The sequence below is a fragment of the Littorina saxatilis genome, linkage group LG7 (genome assembly GCF_037325665.1).
Source record: "Littorina saxatilis isolate snail1 linkage group LG7, US_GU_Lsax_2.0, whole genome shotgun sequence".
Classification (NCBI taxonomy): domain Eukaryota; kingdom Metazoa; phylum Mollusca; class Gastropoda; order Littorinimorpha; family Littorinidae; genus Littorina; species Littorina saxatilis.
In genome coordinates, this window is record NC_090251.1 from 21,747,029 (window position 1) to 21,765,562 (window position 18,534).

Sequence of the window (18,534 nt, forward strand, 5' to 3'; positions counted from 1 at the left end):
TGTGTTTTTTGCACGAGTGGAATTTTACGTGTATGACCGTTTTTTACCCCGCCATTTAGGCAGCCATACGCCGTTTTCGGAGGAAGCATGCTGGGTATTTTCGTGTTTCTATAACCCACCGAACTCTGACATGGATTACAGGATCTTTTTCGTGCGCACTTGGTCTTGTGCTTGCGTGTACACACGGGGGTGTTCGGACACCGAGGAAAGTCTGCACACAAAGTTGACTCTGAGAAATAAATCTCTCGCCGAACGTGGGGACGAACTCACGCTGACAGCGGCCAACTGGATACAAATCCAGCGCGCTACCGACTGAGCTACATCCCCGCCCTTTCACAGGTCATGAATAAGGTATATGAAAAAGCAAGGTCTTATACAGGGGAAGCGCTTAGAACTGTACCCACGAATACGCGCTATATAAGCTTCCTATTGATTGATTGATTGGAAGTCTTGAATTGGGGGTATGGGGGTACACTGTGTAACAATTCTCTTAGTGACACTCAGCGCATGCAGCAAGCTAGTTGCTGCTGTCTCGATCTATTTTGAACACAAGGATTTTTTTTCTCAGAGTAGAGTGTTAGTTTGTTACAACAGGCTGAAATCATCTTTAATTTGAATCAACATTTTGCAACAATCAATCACAATATAGCGCACAGACTTGCACATTACGTTTCAAGAGCCTAGATTACCATGCAGTGACAAGAGCCTACTCAGTAAAGGGACGTAATGCTGTCTCTGCAGCCCAGAGAGACTGTGTGAGTTTAATATATAATCAGTTAAGACTGAGTAAAAAATTATTACAATCGATAGTTACCAGTGAAAAGTTATATCGGAACACTCTTGTTGTGTTTTTGTTGTTGTAAAATGTAAGATCTGAAACATTAAAAATTACGTAAAATTGGTGCATTTTGGTTGAGTGGGATGGGTCGTTGAACTGTGTCATTACAGCCCGCCGAAGTTATCAAAAGTGTTTTTGCTTTTTGTAATTCGGTTGGTTTGGTGCGTTATACAATGCATCTGCTTTTTCAAGACTAAGCATTGATCACTTTAAAACACAAGGATCATCATGGGCCATCATGACTTGTATCATTTTACATCGCATTCTAAGAAAGAGCAGAATTCTCACTATGCGCGCGGTACATTTGTAGAATCGCGTAGCGCAAAGTTGGAATTCCTACAATGGCGGCCATTGTTGGAATTCCAACAAAGCGCAGGTCATTTCCGGAAAAGCGCCGATGACGAGATGGGTCGCAACAGTTCGATTTCGAGTTACCTCCCATGCCTCGTGTAGTCAACATGGCGGTTCTCTCCAAACGTGTGGTTTCGGTTTCGTGTCTTCTGCTCTGTTTTCACGCAACCATCCTACTTTTTGGAATAATCGTGGTGCTCATTTCACCGCTGGCACTTACTCACACCCCTGTGCTGACTCCAGGTGATGTGCTTTCCCTCTCTAGCTCGCAGTGCGTGGTTGCTATATCAAACAATGCCGGGGTCGAGCAGACGACACAGAATCACCTAGTTTCTGAGTTACTTGCTAATGCTGACGTGGCCTTCCGAAATGATCCAAATGTCATTGTTGGAGCGTGCGATCTGCATAATTTTGCATGGCCATCCGGAAAGCGGTTAGAAATTGATGGAAATATGCCTGAGTTTTCAGCTGTCGTGTTCAAACGTCTCCGGGAAGATCGGACCTGCCTGCACAAACCCGACTACCTTGTTGCTTACCCGGAAGCCTTTGGCTACAGTGAGCCTGCTTCTGATAACTTTGTTCAGTTTGTCAACACACATTGCAATACCTATCGCAGTTCTGATGGCAGTTTAGACGTTAAGGGCCTACATCGTAACTACCTCCTGCAAGACTTGTTCTCAGTTGAAGAGCTTCCCGATTCTGTCACTATTGCAGACATTTTTGAAAAACAAAACAACAAAAATCAGCAAGAACATTGCTTGAGAGAGGATGGCAGTGGCGAACTACGTTGTTCAGAGCAATCATCAAAAACAAATCACAAAGTGTTTGAAACTGCACCAAAGTGTGAACGCATTGACTTGCCCAGCAAGGAGGACTTTATCAATAACTACCTGTTTCGCTCAAAGCCGGTCATCATCACAGGGGCTATGCAGAGCTGGCCAGCTATGTTGAAGTGGACTAATCAATTTTTACGGGAGCAGTTTGGGGAGAAGGAAGTACACATTAAGCTAACTCCAAAAGGAGAATATGAAGGAATAGAACCTGCAGACATATGGGAAGCCTACAACACATTCAAAATCCCACCAGGCGTGTTGAAACAACTTCCATACCCAGATCTCGTGGTTGTTCGGCCAGCAGGACTCAGCATGAATTTTGCAGAGTTTTTAAACCTTGTCCGAAATATATCTAAGGGAACGTTCACAAATGTGTCTGCGTATTTGGAATACACAGCTATCACCGATTATTTCCCAGAACTGGAATTGGACATCATAGAAATGCCTTTTTTCAGGAATGTGTTCAAGCTGGCCCACCTCAACATTTGGCTGAGTGATGGTAACACACTAGGCAAGGCACATTTTGATCCCTTTGATAATTTCTTGTGTCAGGTAAGTATTCAGAGAACATGTCTAAATGTGCTTATTGTCCAAGCTTGTAAAGTCAAGCTTTTAATTCTAGATTTAATTTTTAATCTTAAATAATGCAGATCCTGTATTGGATGCCAATCCATTTTTTGACTCACATGCGAAGCAAAAGTGAGTCTATGTACTCACCCGAGTCGTCCGTCCCCCCCGTCCGTCCGGCCGTCCGGAAAACTTTAACGTTGGATATTTCTTGGACACTATTCAGTCTATCAGTACCAAATTTGGCAAGATGGTGTATGATGACAAGGCCCCAAAAAACATACATAGCATCTTGACCTTGCTTCAAGGTCAAGGTCGCAGGGGCCATAAATGTTGTCTAAAAAACAGCTATTTTTCTCATTTTTCCCATTTTCTCTGAAGTTTTTGAGATTTAATACCTCACCTATATATGATATATAGGGCAAAGTAAGCCCCATCTTTTGATACCAGTTTGGTTTACCTTGCTTCAAGGTCAAGGTCACAGGCCTTCAAAGTTGGATTGTATACATATTTTGAAGTGACCTTGACCCTGAACTATGGAAGATAACTGTTTCAAACTTAAAAATTATGTGGGGCACATGTTATGCTTTCATCATGAGACACATTTGGTCACATATGATCCAGGTCAAGGTCACTTTGAAATGTGACCAAAATAAGGTAGTGAACCACTAAAAGTGACCATATCTCATGGTAGAAAGAGCCAATAAGCACCATTGTTCTTCCTATGTCTTGAATTAACAGCTTTGTGTTGCATGACCTTGGATGACCTTGACCTTGGGTCAAGGTCACATGTATTTTGGTAGGAAAAATGTGTAAAGCAGTCCAATGGGACATTTTGAGATGTGCATTGGCGTAAGGCACACTAGTAAATGAAACCCTGAGCTTTACGCGTCCAGCTAGGGGAAAAAACCCAAATTAAATGTTTCACATGAGGATGCGCATCTCAACCTAATCGAAAAAATGTGCTAGTGAGACCTTTATTCACGAAGCATGGGTGCTTATACAAAGCATGAATGTGTACTCTAGTCAGATAATATATTTTTTAATTTGTTTCAGTTGTTTGCAAAGACGTTTTCAATTTAAGGTGAATGTGTACACCAACGCGTAGGTCTGGGTTTTGAAACATCTGAACTAATAAATTATGCGAAGAGCAAACGGGAATTTCCGGAAGTGCAAATACTCATCATTTTCAAAACAAAATTTGACAAATGGTATACAACAATGTCGATCACATGGCTTTATAAACAAAGATCTCGTTTTAATGCAAAAAATTATCAAACTATTTGGAATAACATTTATTTATGTCATATGAACAATCTGCAACCAATGATTTTTTTGTAAGGCGGTCAATGACCAATGTTTCGGTGTCTCAGCAAAGGGCAGAAGCTGGGAACTACCAATTGTTAGAGATTAAATGCACCTGTCAATCTGACCTCAGCATTGCTAATTTTTTCTATTATCTTCCCGTCTCTGTCGGTGACTACTCTCTCTCTCTCTTTTCATTTGTCCAAAGCATCAGTGTTCATTATATCCACACAAAAACACTCAAAGCTTTAATAACACATTTACTCATGCATGTGTATTCAGCATTGTTTTCACTACGTTACATATACGACGCTTTATATTTGTGTATAATATGTAATGTGTAAATATTCATATGTTGTTGTTTTTCTCTACCTTTTTTTCTACGTTAATATCCGTGTAAATATGTGATTAGAAAAAATAGATTAGTCCCCTCTCTGGGCGAGGGCTGGTTGAAAAAAAGCTCGTTGTATTGCTTATGCCACAACCCTCGAAAAAAATAAAATTTGATTTGATTTGATTTGATTTGATCTCTCTCTCTCTCTCTCTCTCTCTCTCTCTCTCTCTCTCTCTCTCTCTCTCTCTCTCTCTAGAGGGCCAGATGCAAAAAAGTATACCTATGCTTATTCTGTTACCCTCGTAAAATAAAGAATTGTCATTGTCTCTCTCTCTCAGTATAGTTTGAAACAGTTTTGCATGACTTACGGGCGTGCATTGGAATCTGGTCCGGATTGGACACGGGTCAACTGTTTGTGCAGACCCAGAGACGGTATCCATGTCCCACCTCCGTGTCACCACAGGGCGGCTTTCTTGACCCTGTTAGGGTCCATGTTTGTTTTTCCAGGTTTCAACACACACTGTGCAAACTGGTGATGACATCAGTAGCCTAGGGACCTGCCTTTGAACATGACAAAACTGTTCTGTTTTAATAATAAAGTTGCAAGAAGTTTTTGTTCGGGATGCAATGCAAGTTCACACAATTTTTGAAGTTATAAATAACTTTTTAAAGATGTTTGAAAGTAATATTTTTTATTGAATTTGCATATATTGTTTCAGATAAGTGGTGAAAAAGAGGTAACCCTGTTTGAGCCACACAATGACTTTCTGTATGAGGCTCACATCCCAGAAGCCATTTTATCCTACAACACAACCTTGCAAAAGTTCCGACGCTCCAAACTACTGGACAGCACCTCCATGGTCATGAGTCCTGTGGACATCTTGAGACCTCACCTAGAGGTAAGCTGTGTACCTGCAACTCATGGCACTACATTTTGTTGACATCCACATTATCTGCTCTTAGATTGTGTTCAGGTCTCAAGATTTTTATTTGGTATATTTTATTCAAGTTATTGTCCTTGGGGACTTCCCTCAAGGACATTCAGGGCAGCGACAGTTGTTTTTTTCTGCATGCTTGCATTCATGGTTTCCAAGGCCTGAGACTTCCACTGTGACCTTGGGATTTGTATTGTGTGCTGTTGTGCAGTATTCGGACACTGACGAAATCTGCACAATGTCAAAGTTGACTATGGGAAATAAATCCTTTGCCGCGAATATGGGGTCAAACCCACGCCGATAGAGACAACTGGTTTCAAAGCCAGCGACTGAGCTGTCTCCCCACCTGTTTTTGTAGAAAAGGAAGTTTTCTAATAGTCTAGTGACAAGTAAAGTCTCAAAAGAGGCTAGAAACATAAAAACAAATATTCTTTATCACCGATTTTCGTGATCTGAATGCAGTAGATTAAATAATGGGTTAGGCAGAGTGCATGCAAATGTATGAAAACTGCTAAAATCTTGGAAAAAATTACACTGATCAGAACTGTTCTGGAAATACCGTGTATGGTTATCTCCCTTACACGAAGGGCATATTCATGGATTTGATGTATCTTGTGATTTTACTCACATTATTATCTAAAACTACAACTAGGTGTCGTATAAAAAGTCTGGGATTTTGCCTTGGAAACCTGTGTGCAGCTTGTCTGTAGCAATTGTCCAGCTGTGGTGAAACTCGAAAAGCCCAGTGTACACTTCGTTCTACATGTAATGTGTGAGCTGTTAGTGTCATTTTTCCTTAGTTTCAATTTGTCTGTTTTGGTGCACTAAAACTGAACAGGTACATTAAAATCCTGAAATATCATATTGGGTGATGATGTTGAGGAGTTTTGATTTATTTATTTTTTCTTGCAGAGATTTCCCAAGTTTAGGGCAGCCCGGCCACTGTCGTGTACCATTGGAGAAGGAGATGTGTTGTTTATGCCTGCATTCTGGTGGCACGAAGTTCAGTCTCGACCCAACACTTTACAGCAGCGCAATTTAGCTGTTAATTACTGGTGAGTTGAATGAAGGGTTGTACTGTACTTATATCTTATGGACAACCCCATGCGTTTCTGATTCTGATAGCCAGAAAAAGTACTAACCACGTTCGAGTAAACCCGCAAGCTGTTCGTTCGGTCAGTATACAGTCAAACCCACTTATAAGAATCTTGCTTACAAGAAAGGACTTTTTATTTCGTTGCTGTATGTCTTCTTTCTTCCACTTGGAATTCTCCGGATAAGAAACACTCTGTTATAAGAAAGCCTCGGTTATAGGAAATGAGTGGCGGGGATGTAGCTCAGTCGGTAACGCGCTGGATTTTGTATCCAGCTGGCCGCTGTCAGCGTGAGTTCGTCCCCACGTTCGGTGAGAGATTTATTTCTCAGAGTCAACTTTGTGTGCAGACTCTCCTCGGTGTCCGAACACCCCCGTGTGTACACGCAAGCACAAGACCAAGTGTGCACGAAAAAGATCCTGTAATCCATGTCAGAGTTCGGTGGGTTATAGAAACACGAAAATACCCAGCATGCTTCCTCCGAAAACGGCGTATGGCTGCCTAAATGGCGGGGTAAAAAACTGTCATACACGTAAAATTCCACTCGTGCAAAAAAACCACGAGTGTACGTGGGAGTTTCAGCCCACGAACGCAGAAGATAGGAAATGAGTTTTTATCTCCCTTGACACGCCTCTCCTGGGTTATAGGAAACAACCAGTAAGTTTAGACTTACATTTGTTGCAATGCTTGCACTGGGTGTCATCCAGACAAACTGAAAAGGCTAGACAGGCACCAAATCAAAATTGGTGTGTTAAAAAGACTCCTTTGTAAGGTGTTAAATGACTACATAATGACTTCATCACTCGAACGTAAGCAAGTGTTCGCTTCAAGTGCCTGTCTTATTATATTCTCAGCGGCAGTGATCGCCATGGCGGAAAGCATGTCTCTTTATCTCAAGAGAAACTAGAGATTGTTGATGCTGTTGAGAGTCAATGCTCACACACACACAAACGCACCATGTGTGTGTGTTTTCTTTTGGGTTATGTTTTTATTATTATATGATTTAGCAAGTAAAATTGATTTTTAGTTTAAGGGAATCCGATCTTTATTCAAAGAAGCTGGGGTGGGTTGCATGAGACGACTTAAGCTCGCCGGAAATGAGCTCAAAGTTGAGATGGTTGACTTTACGCCGAGAGCGCGAAAACCGGGGTGCATGAGCGGTCTTACGTTCGTTGAGCACAGCGTTTTTTGCTTAACTTTGAGCCTGCTCCCCCCCAGGCTTAACGCTGAGCTTGGCAGAGATAACAGACTTAACCAGCCAGTTGCCGCTTGCAAGATGATTTTTTGAAACCTTTTATCATTTGGTGCTATAATAGGTCGCACCAACGCGACGGAGTTAGACAACTTTCTTGTTTACTTCATCTGTGCCCGGCAACATAAGGTTTTTGTTTTTGTTTTCTTTCGGGTGAAATCATTTTTTTTTATTTTTTATTTGTTGAAATATGTATTTATGTATTTATTTAATCATTAATATATTTATATTTTGTTGTCTTTTTTTTATTTGTTAGAAATTATCTTTTGTTACCTAATGCTGTCTCTAATAGTTAAGTGTTTTATAATTTGATTTTTAAATTTTTATTTATTTAATCTTTTTTTTTTAATCTCACATTATATGACTTTGGTTTCTTTTCCTTCTATTTTGTTTTTACTTCATTTTTTATTTTGATATAATTCGTGGTTTTTTGTAATTACTGTATTTTTATCTTCTTTTTGTATTTACTTTTTTAATTTTTGGTCGATGTTTACCTTTTCAGTAGAGAGCGATTCAAGATCAAGAAGACAATCTTTATTTTTCTTCTACTCGATCCAACATGCACAATGCACAAAATAGTACTATAACGCCGTACGCTCTACTTTGTACTACACACGGCATCTCCTGTGTTGGTATGAGCGCGCGCTTCCTGTGCATGCTTGAATGCGCCCAGATGCCGCAGAGTACATTATTGTGTAACAGACGGTCTCTGATGCGCCCTTTTCCCGCGAACCTACTAGACTGCAGTTTGCATTGGCTGTTGCTGACCACATTTCCCGTGACGTCATGGAATCTCCCACTAACGCTCTAAGTAGGTCGACAACGTCGACTTGCCCTCTTTCTCAGTTGAGTCGGCCCTAAAGACGGCTCATGCACCCCGACTTCGTTTCGTGCTTTGCGGATTCTTAACAGAGCAAGCTTTAGAGTAAAGTTGAATCGTTTGAGCTTGGAATTTGAGTTCTCTCATGCAACCCACCCCATAGCTGTAATTGCTTTTGATTCTTTTGTTTCGTTTAATAGGACAGGAATGATATTTTTTGTGCTACAGTTTTTTTTCTCGAAGTCTAAGAATTACTGAAAGACGATGAGGCATATTGTTTATTTCCAAAAACGGTGTTTCAGGCAACTTGACTTATTCCTGTAGACTCCCTGTGGAGCATAGGGCCGCATTCAGGCAACTTGCAAACGGACAATATTCATTGTAACTGCTCTGTTCTGTTTTCCCACAGGTATGAGCCATTTTACCAGAAAGAGTTCCCATGTCCTGACTGTCAGCTTGACATCAACCCCAAGTACAGGCACTTACTGTAGTCCTGGTGGAAGATTCATGCTGATCTGCATTTTCAAACATAGTTTGTTGAACTCGGTGTGTTTTTGTTCGTGAATGAAAAATGTTGTTTAAAAATCAAACTTGTGACATTGTCAAATTAGTCTGCGCTTTTTTTAAATGTCGGTTAAAACTTGTAAAGAACATTCCTTCCCAAATACATGTACAACACGTGGTCCAGGGTTTTATGTGGGACGTGATCCTTCCACTCGCACATATATATGCCAAAATTCAACAGACTGGTTACTTTCTGTGCAGAGTGGAAAGTCTTTGCTGAAAGAACTTTTGTCAAGTCCAAGGTTTGGGGTCATTTTGTGTGTGTTTGAACTTGTAATGCTCTGATCACTGTAACGCCTATTAAATAAATGGGGGAGGCAAAAATGGTTCTAAAAACTGAATTACTTAATGGCCAACTTGGAGCTCAGATGACACCAAATGCACCGTTTGATTTGGGTTCTTTGGAGAGAAAAAATTCCGGGGGGGGGGGGGGGGGGGAGGGGGGGGGGGGGGGGGGGAGGGTCGGGGGATGTCCCCGGACCCCCCCTTGTAAGGCTGCGCTTCGCGCCGTCGACTTTGCTATTATTTAAATATAATCAGCCTTTTTGACTTTTCCCATGCCTGAACATACAGGTGGTTGGATTATGTACGTCTTTTTCTTCTCGTTCGCTGCACTTAAATTAAGTCTGAATTCCTGTGTCGTTTAATTTTAACTTTCTATGCCGGCTACGGCGGTTTACTTGATTATGGATAACCTTTCGGATTTAAGATTTCTTTTACAGGGATCATGTGACAGCCGCTCAAATAAGAGTACCCTCAAAATCGACCTGACAAAAACCGAAGGGACCAATTAAAATCACAATCGGCAAAACTTTGCAAGTTTTACATAGAGAAGAAAGTCAATTATCTACCCAGAACATGTTTTGTTTAGCTAGCTTGCCTATTTCTTGTGCTATGCTATTTCTACTGATGCAGGTGTTGATCGCATGAGCGGTCAAAAACTGAGTTTTTGAGGGGTATCATGAAAAACAAGAGGCGAAGCCTTCAAGGCTCACGTAAGAAATCGACAAACAGTAACACAAACTCAATCACTCCGTCACACATACACACACACACACACACACAGTAAGCATAGGTGAAACTGTGCAAGAAAGCGAGACCCTGGATCTGCCAATTAGTCTCGGCCCGCTCACAATAACAATGACCGAGACTTTCAGTAATTCCTTTGCGTGACGTCTAACCCTCTTACGTCATAAGGTGACGTCTTCAAATAGTTTCTATCACACACGTCAAACACTTTTGACCGAGACGTAATCTTCTTATGCGAGCTTTATCCATAGACTCGGAAATGTTAAAGTTTCTATCACACACACACACACAGACAAAGTTTATCATCGCATAGGCTACACTTACGTGAGCCAAAAACCGCTGTATTTCAGCAATGACGTAGTGGATTGATTCAGAAACTTTCAGAATATTCTGCCAACATACCAGAGGCAATTCAAGTAAAATTTTGGATTGTTACAGATATTCGTTCTGCTATGCAATGATCTGGAAAAGTTTTTAAACTCAGGATCGTTCACTTGTGTCAAATCAATTTATGACAACAGTACTGCCAAGTTTCATTTGCAAATAATCACTGGCGCGGCGCAAACTTGCTCGATCTGTAAATACGCTTAATATTTTTAGGACGATTACTGTGCATGTTTTGAGAAGCAGCGATAATCGCGGTCAGTGTTCCATTTTTCTCATGTGTTTTGCATGACGAGAAAATTTATGCTCGTGATTATACGCACATGAAACTTTGACAGTACCTGTATCAGTTATTTTTCTGTAGACATGCGCAGTCGTGTATCGCTCCAAATATTGACTCGAAGTACCTTTGGTATGTTCGCAAAATATTGTGAAATCCAGGTAGTCAATTGAATGGCCGTCAATGGCATAGAAAGATTGAATTTAAATGACACAGGATTTTATGCTTTAATTTGGGTGCAAAATTTGTTTCATGTGCTATTATTAACCCTTAGGCTGGTTGTTGTCACGCCATGTCATGTTACTGGCAGAGTCTGTTCTGATTACCTCTGAAAGCCTATTTCACTTTATTTTTCTGTTAATTCACCAGTGGCAATGTAAATTTGTAACATGTTGGTTAAAAATGTAACATTCCATGGCTGTTGCTTTTATTTCACTGCAGAAAACTTGTTCGTTTTTTTTAATGTTTTGATTAAATATGTGAACATTCAATCGACTCACTGAGGTTGTCAGGACGAGATACTTGCGTTTTCTTTCAATTTGACAAATGTAAATCTTTCTTTACTTTATTTGGTGTTTAACGTCGTTTTCAACCACGAAGGTTATACAAATGTAAATAATTTATGCTTACTTGGGATTATGCATTTAAAGCGAACTATTTGTACTCTTGAATGAACGCCTCTGCAGCAACTTAGCTGTGAATTTTGTTTTGCTTAGGTTGGAAACCATAGAATGTTAATGCCTGTTAAAAGACTGCCATTTCAAAAGGACCACGATATACCAACGGGTAAATGAAATGCGCAATTGGGAACAATCGAGTTGCAAGAAAATACATTCTGAAGAAAGCAGCACGAGCATGTCTGAGGTAATAGGTTAATCATCTTGACAACACTGAAGACTCACAAAACATAATCGGCACTCACAGCAACACCAACAGGCAGGAATGAGAAGTAGGCACAACCTGAACACAAACAAAATAACACTTGAAGACACCAGCTTGATGAACCACTCGCGAGTTTATTGTATGAACGATGATCGAAATGAGATGCAAAATGTTTACAGCTCGATGACAACAGGTGAAGTTTCACAGAAACTTGCCACAGAAACTGTCTCTACATGACACCCACACTAAACAGTCACAGGATATAAATTAAGCAGACTCAGATTTCTCCGATTTTTCTTCTGATTTTTCTTCCGTCTTCTCCTCAGTCTTCTCCTCTGTCGTTTTCACTTTCTTGGTCGGACTCTCATCCTCACCATTCTCTTCCTCTGCAGTCCTCTTCTCGGCTGCTGTCTCTTTGGTTTCTTCTGCAATAGAAAACGAAAGGTGAGGTGAAATGTAGTTACTCCAGAAAAAGCTCTGCCTTCATGCACATCCACAATAACCTGCTAGTAAATTAAAATTCACGGTTTTTTTTACTAAACAGTTTTGACCCAGACATTGGCCTTCTACACATATTGTGTTGAATCTGCACTGTTGCTAGCCCAGGCCAATTGAATGCAAGATAGATTTGGAAATGTGTTCTAACTAGCATTTTTTGTGGACATAATTTCTCAACTGACGTATGTTCTCCGTGTCTGGGAACAACACTGCACATATGCACATCCATCATTGTTTATGAAAGGGATAGATTAGTGTACTGAACCTTTGCCGGATGCCGCTTTTGACTACACACTCCCGACGATGCGGGTTTGTCTGAACCCATACATTTGAAAGAGGGTTTTTACCGTTTATTCCTCGAACGACGATGCGGGTTTGTCTGAACCCATACATTTGAAAGAGGGTTTTTACCGTTTATTTCTCTAACGACGGGGTGGGTTCAGGGAAACCCACAGCGCTACTTCAGTGGGTGCATCGAGTTTCTCCCTTCACCGACCTCTTGCAGGGGAGGGAGAGACTGAGAGACTAAGAAAAAGAGAGAGACTAAGAAAGAGAGAGACTAAGAAAGAGAGAGAGACTAAGAAAGAGAGAGAGACTAAGAAAGAGAGAGAAAGAAAGAGAGAGACTAAGAAAGAGAGAGAGAGACTAAGAAAGAGAGAGAGAGAGACTAAGAAAGAGAGAGAGAGACTAAGAGAGACAAATAAAGAGAGAGACAAATAAAGAGAGAGACTAAGAAAGAGAGAGAGACTAAGAAAGAGAGAGAAGAGACTAAGAAAGAGAGAGAGAGACTAAGAAAGAGAGAGAGAGACTAAGAAAGAGAGAGAGAGAGAGAGACTAAGAAAGAGAGAGAGAGAAAGAGAGAGAGACTAAGAAAGAGAGAGAGAGACAAAGAAAGAGAGAGAGAGAGACTAAGAAAGAGAGACTAAGAAAGAGAGAGAGAGAGAAAGAGAGACTAAGAAAGAGAGAGAGAGACAAAGAAAGAGAGAAAGAGAGACTAAGAAAGAGAGAGAGAGAGACTAAGAAAGAGAGAGACTAAGAAAGAGAGAGAGAGAGACTAAGAAAGAGAGAGAGAAAGAGAGACTAAGAGAGAGACTAAGAAAGAGAGAGAGAGACTAAGAAAGAGAGAGAGAAAAAGAGACTAAGAAAGAGAGAGAGAAAAAGAGACTAAGAAAGAGAGAGAGACTAAGAGAGAGAGAGACATACAGAGAGAGAGAGAGAGACTAAGAGAGAGAGACTAAGAAAGAGAGAGACTAAGAAAGAGAGAGAGAGACTAAGAGAGAGAGAGAGACTAAGAAAGAGAGAGAGACTAAGAAAGAGAGAGAGAGAGACTAAGAAAGAGAGAGAGAGACTAAGAAAGAGAGAGACTAAGAAAGAGAGAGAGAAAGAAAGAGAGAGAGAAAGAGAGAGACTAAGAGAGAGAGACAGAGAGAGAGAGACAGAGAGAGAGAGACAGAGACAGACAGTCAGATAGACGGATACACAGACAAACAAACAGAGCAACTGACAACAGACAGAGAGATACGGACAGACAGACAGAGAGACAGACAGTCTCTTGGAGACAAACAGGCAGACAGACACTGTTCCGCCGCTTTGGTAATTATGGGTGTAGCAGAACCCGCGCCGTCGGCAGAGGGATAGTTACAATCACTACTACTCTTTAAAAGTATGGGTTTGTGTGAACCCGCGCCATCGGTAGTGTTTATGTAAATTATCATAATCAATTAATTTTAATGTTTTGTCATGTACACACTAAAAATTTGCAGACAGAGCAAATTAGGTGTGTAAGAGATACTTAAAATTTCAAAACGATACCTTTAATGGTTCCAGAGTTACAATGATTTTAGTGTGTCTCTGGGTACAGGTGAACCCAGGAAGCACGGCAAAGGTTAAAGGCACAGTAAGCCTCCCGTAAACCATCACAGAGCTCCCCGAGCGTCTACATACAGTACAAGCATACTTCCATTTGAACGCTCACCGAACGGGAACATCCTGGCTGCTTTTTGTCGAGCGTGAGAAATTTTCAAAGAATTTATTTTCGTGGACTTGGCCCAACAACAATGGCGCCTCGTTTTGGTGCTGGACGGCTGTTATCAGAGATGAGATTCCCTAAAAGTGTTTTGGGAGGAAATTATTTGGCGGGGGTCTGGGGGCCCCAGTGGGGTCCAGGGGTCAAAGCCCCCTGAACCTGAAGATTTGTTGACACTTTGACCATAAAAAAAAGATCGGAGATTTGATCTGGAAAATCGACTTTAGGGTTGTAGGTAGGACTTTACAGATCGAATCCAATGGAACCACAACAACTACTCTACCCCCCCCCCCCCCCCCCCCATTTTTTCTCAACGGATTTAGACGATTCAGAAAAATGGTCCTGGGAACAAACTTTTGAATTGGCGGAAGAATCTCATCCCTGTGTTATACCGGAAATCACGCCCGGACAGTAAGCCTCCCGTAAACCATCACAGATACTGTCAGGCTTTTACACACAGTACAAACACCCTTCCATTCGAACGCTCACCAAACGGGAACATCCTAGGTGCCCTACGTAAAGAGCGAGCAATTTTTAAAGAATTAATTTTGTCTGGAACACTTTTTGGACCCATCATGAACTCGGGTCAAACATGAGTTACTTCCCTTCGGGTCTCATTCTATCGATGTAAACTGGCGATAGCCGTGAATCGATTATCAAAATGTTTTTGGACCGTGGTGCGTTTTTGCGCTAGACCTAACTTTTAAAATCTAAATAATAAATTGACAGCTTGTTACACAAACATTCTTTAATCATAAAAGAATTCTTTTTTCATCAAGACAAGATCAGTACAATTCGAAGTTGTGAAAGTTTGAAAAAAGAAAAGCCCGGAAGCAGGGTCACAGCAGACGACGGTTTATCAGTGCATATCGCCGTTCCTCTCAACAGTCAAAAGCCATCGCTCGAGTTCTTGTGAACCACAGCCGTTTGTTTCGTGCATAAAAACGTGCTATTGTAAATAAGTTTGTTTGTTTATTTGTTGCTTAACGTCCAGCCGACTACGCAGAGCCATATCAGGACGAGGAAGGGGGGGATGAAGGGGGCCACTTGTCAAGTGATTCCTGTTTACAAATGCACTGACCCATTACTTGTGTCCCAGCAGGCTTTAGTAAAACTAAATTAATACCTACTGGAAGATTACCAGTTTCCAGTATGTTAAAATAGGCTTAACCTATCTACTGCTGGACTTACATCAGAACACTAACAGATTAAACTATACATGAATCGCGAGACAAGCGGCAAGAGAAGAGATTTTTGGAAAAAATACAGGTGAATGAGCAAGAAGGCAGAAAAAAGAAAAGAATTCATGAAGAAAAAGAGAGCATGACAGGAAAGAGGAACCAAAAATCTACCTAACAGCAAACTAGAAAGCTCCTGCGGTTCCAAAAACAGGAGGGGCCTTTAATTTCATAACCGCAGTGCCCCACTGCGGGAATTGTAAATAAGCTCACATCGAGTCGCATTCAAATGACTAACTGACGACTACATTGTGAAAAAGGGAAACTGGATCACACGGGTTCACGATGGCTCAGGGGTAAGATAAACCACGCAAAAATAAATTCAAAATTGCTCGCTCTTTACGTAGGCCACCTAGGATGTTCCCGTTTGGTGAGCGTTCAAATGGAATGGTGTTTGTACTGTGTGTAAAAGCCTGACCGTATCTGTGATGGTTTACGGGAGGCTTACTGTGCCTTTAACCTTCACCAGATCACACTTTGCGACTAAACAATCCAGATGATGTGGGTCAACTTTAAAAAATATGGGTCGTACATGACGCTCGTCATGCAACAGGGGTAAAGTCTTTACTGCCTCTTTGCAGAGTGTGGGCCATACACGACCCACGTCATCCGAACAAGGATAAACACAGTAAAATACTATCTTCAATTCCATTTGGGTCTTCCACAACGCACAACATCCAGACAGTGTAGTTTAAATGACGTCATTGTTCCTTTGTTTACGCAGATAATCCTTTCAAAATTTGTCGATAGGAAGGTTATATTGGTGTTTGAGAATAACATGAAGTCTTAATCCAAAACTCCCAATAATTTTGTTTTGGAGATAGACATGTTTGTGAGGCTCTGGGTCGTGGACGACTCAGAAAGCACGGTTTAGGTTAAACAAGAAAAACAAATGCTTTATACGACTCTTCATCATTTCCCATTATGGTGAAACCCCCTCCCCCTAATAAAAGACTTAAAATCCTCACCCCACCCTAGTAGAAGACACCCTCCCTTTCCAACATTTTCATACTGTGACTTTGAAATTGTACGGAAAAAAGTCAAATCTGAAATTTGGAGGCGCAAGCTTCAAAACAGAGAAATCCCAAATGTTTTTATGAAACAAACCTCACTATGACCCCAAACGAGGGTTGACTAAACCCTAAAAGTGTGCAAAGTTTCAGAGCTCTAGAGGGTGGACAGAGTTGAATTTAAATTTCCCTTGCATTGGCTGGAAAACTGTACGCTGACTCGGTCTCGTTCCCTAACGGAAGATTGCCGATACAACTAAAATCCACTTTCCATCTGAGGGTGACCATGTCCAGCAGCAAGCCCCCCACTGCAATAACGGAGGATTCATGTGTAAAAACAAATCTGATCCAGTGAGAACAGCAAAGAAAGAAAATCAAGAACAGAAGCTCAGAGCTTGAAACCATGACTCGAGGCAACTGCACACATTCAGATGTTTACCTGTTTTTGTGGCTTCAGCCTCTTCTGTGGAAGCATTGTCATTTTTGTCTCCCTCAGCCTCCTCCTTCTCCTCATCTTTCTTCTCTTCTGTGGACTCAGCCTCAACTGGCTTATCAGCCTGAAAACCAACGCATCAAATATTAACAACTGATAACAAATGATAAAGATATTAACCCTTACACTGGTGCAATTCTGTAACACATGTTACATAGCCACTGGTGAATTAACAGAGAAACATAAAGAAAAACGGTCATAGGTTTTCGCATCCATGGGAGGTAATCGGAACCAAACAAACAGACTGAGCCAGTAGCGCGACATGTCGTGACAGTATAGTAAAGTAGCGCGACATATGACAACCAGCCTAAGGGTCAAGTTAAAGTGAAAAGGCTGTTCAATTATAATGTATAGACTAACAGAGGAAAAACAATTGGTTAACACAGGCTTATTACAATCTGCCTGTTATGATACAAAGATGTTGGCTGAACAAGGCACTTCATTGGACATCCTGAACTCGGGTCAAGCTCATTCTCTCCCTGACCGGATGCTAGTCCTAAAATACAGTTATCTCCCATATGGTTTTCGCGAGCACTGATCTAAATTGAGATCAGTGTTCGCGAGACGAAAATGATTGCAGATTGGCCGACTTTGACAGTGATCTCCGTTCTGTTCTTCAGTTATGATATAAGGCATCCTGTCAGGGAGAGAATGAGCCGAACTCATTTTGACCTGAGTTCAGGATGCTTCATTGGGCTTATAGAATAAAAACAAATCCTGACAGCAGAACTCGCTTAATGAGCCATAGCTCGCTTTACAATTACAGTGAAGACAATATTTTGAGCATAACTGTTCAAAAATTGAGCTTAACTGTTCTGTCCGTGGGGCAGGAATTAGAAAACTGCTTAAATAAGGGAGATAATCCATGGTTGAACACGGAGACCATGGCAAAAGCAAGTAAGGCTTACCTCCTCCTTCTGTGCTTTCACATCCTCGACCGTCTTTTCCTTTATTTCGGGCGTGGTCTGTGCAGACTCGGTTTTTTCGACCGCAACTTCCTGCCTGAAAGACAATTGGCCACAAATTAGTACAATATCACGGTACAATTTAACTCCAACAACTTGTGGAAGGCGAATTAATTTCCCATTTATCAAGCGCTGATCACAGAATCCTCCCCCCCCCCCCCCCCCCCCCTTTAATCCACCCATTCTGGCTTCGGTCAAAACCTCCCACAAAAAGTAACTTACAAAAAGTCCCAGTCCACTTCAAAATCCACAATACAACATTTGTAACAACCACTGCCGTAGTTCTGTTTAGCTGAATGTCGACTGGAGAAAAAAAATCGATGAACACTCAGCGCGGCCCTCAACACTGTGACGTCACGAATAAATTCATACCGCTGTTTTTCTTGGGGAAACGGGATACAACGTATTATCATACATGATTTTCAACAAGTTTGTATAAGAATCCAAAACTTAAGACACATGTCATATCTATATCAGCCTGAAAAGTCACTAGGCCCATTGTTTCTTTCATCCGAGTTGAACCTTTGTGTACAGGATTTAGGTCACAGCAAACACGCTGCTTCCATGCCGGTCCCTTTTGGAGAAGGAACAAAATCACAGAAAAACAAAAGGTACATTTACAAAATGACTTAAAATGTACAATTCAACATATCTAACATCTTTTACAACTTACTTTTCACCAGGCATGATGATATATTTGTAGAACACAAATTTTTTGGCAGACACAAACGCACGCTTCTTTCCTCCTTCGCGGACAAAGACACAGAGAATGCAGACGACCGCCGTTTAGATTCCCGCCCAAATTCGGCTCATAATTTGGTCACATGACAACGTTA

General features: G+C 41.2%; 2 protein-coding genes across 3 annotated transcripts; one reads left to right on the top strand and one right to left on the bottom strand.

Moving 5' to 3' along the window:
• Positions 1 to 6: 6 nt before the first annotated feature.
• Positions 7 to 18,344, top strand: LOC138970903 (jmjC domain-containing protein D-like). The gene is made up of 5 exons (XM_070343481.1): positions 7 to 2,574; positions 4,948 to 5,127; positions 6,076 to 6,218; positions 8,739 to 8,875; positions 18,233 to 18,344. Exons 1-4 carry the CDS (start codon positions 1,279 to 1,281, stop codon positions 8,818 to 8,820), a joined length of 1,701 nt encoding a protein of 566 aa, XP_070199582.1. The 5' UTR covers positions 7 to 1,278; the 3' UTR covers positions 8,821 to 8,875; positions 18,233 to 18,344.
• LOC138970911 (uncharacterized) lies at positions 11,583 to 18,528 on the bottom strand. Of its 2 annotated transcripts, none has more exons than XM_070343495.1 (4): positions 18,372 to 18,528; positions 17,642 to 17,735; positions 16,680 to 16,797; positions 11,583 to 11,893 (listed from the first exon to the last, which is right to left on the bottom strand). In XM_070343495.1, exons 1-4 carry the CDS (start codon positions 18,383 to 18,385, stop codon positions 11,736 to 11,738), a joined length of 384 nt encoding a protein of 127 aa, XP_070199596.1. In that variant the 5' UTR covers positions 18,386 to 18,528; the 3' UTR covers positions 11,583 to 11,735. The 2 variants fall into 2 exon arrangements, with proteins under 2 accessions (XP_070199596.1, XP_070199595.1); XM_070343494.1 differs by lacking the exon at positions 18,372 to 18,528 and adding an exon at positions 17,921 to 18,126.
• Positions 18,529 to 18,534: the final 6 nt, after the last annotated feature.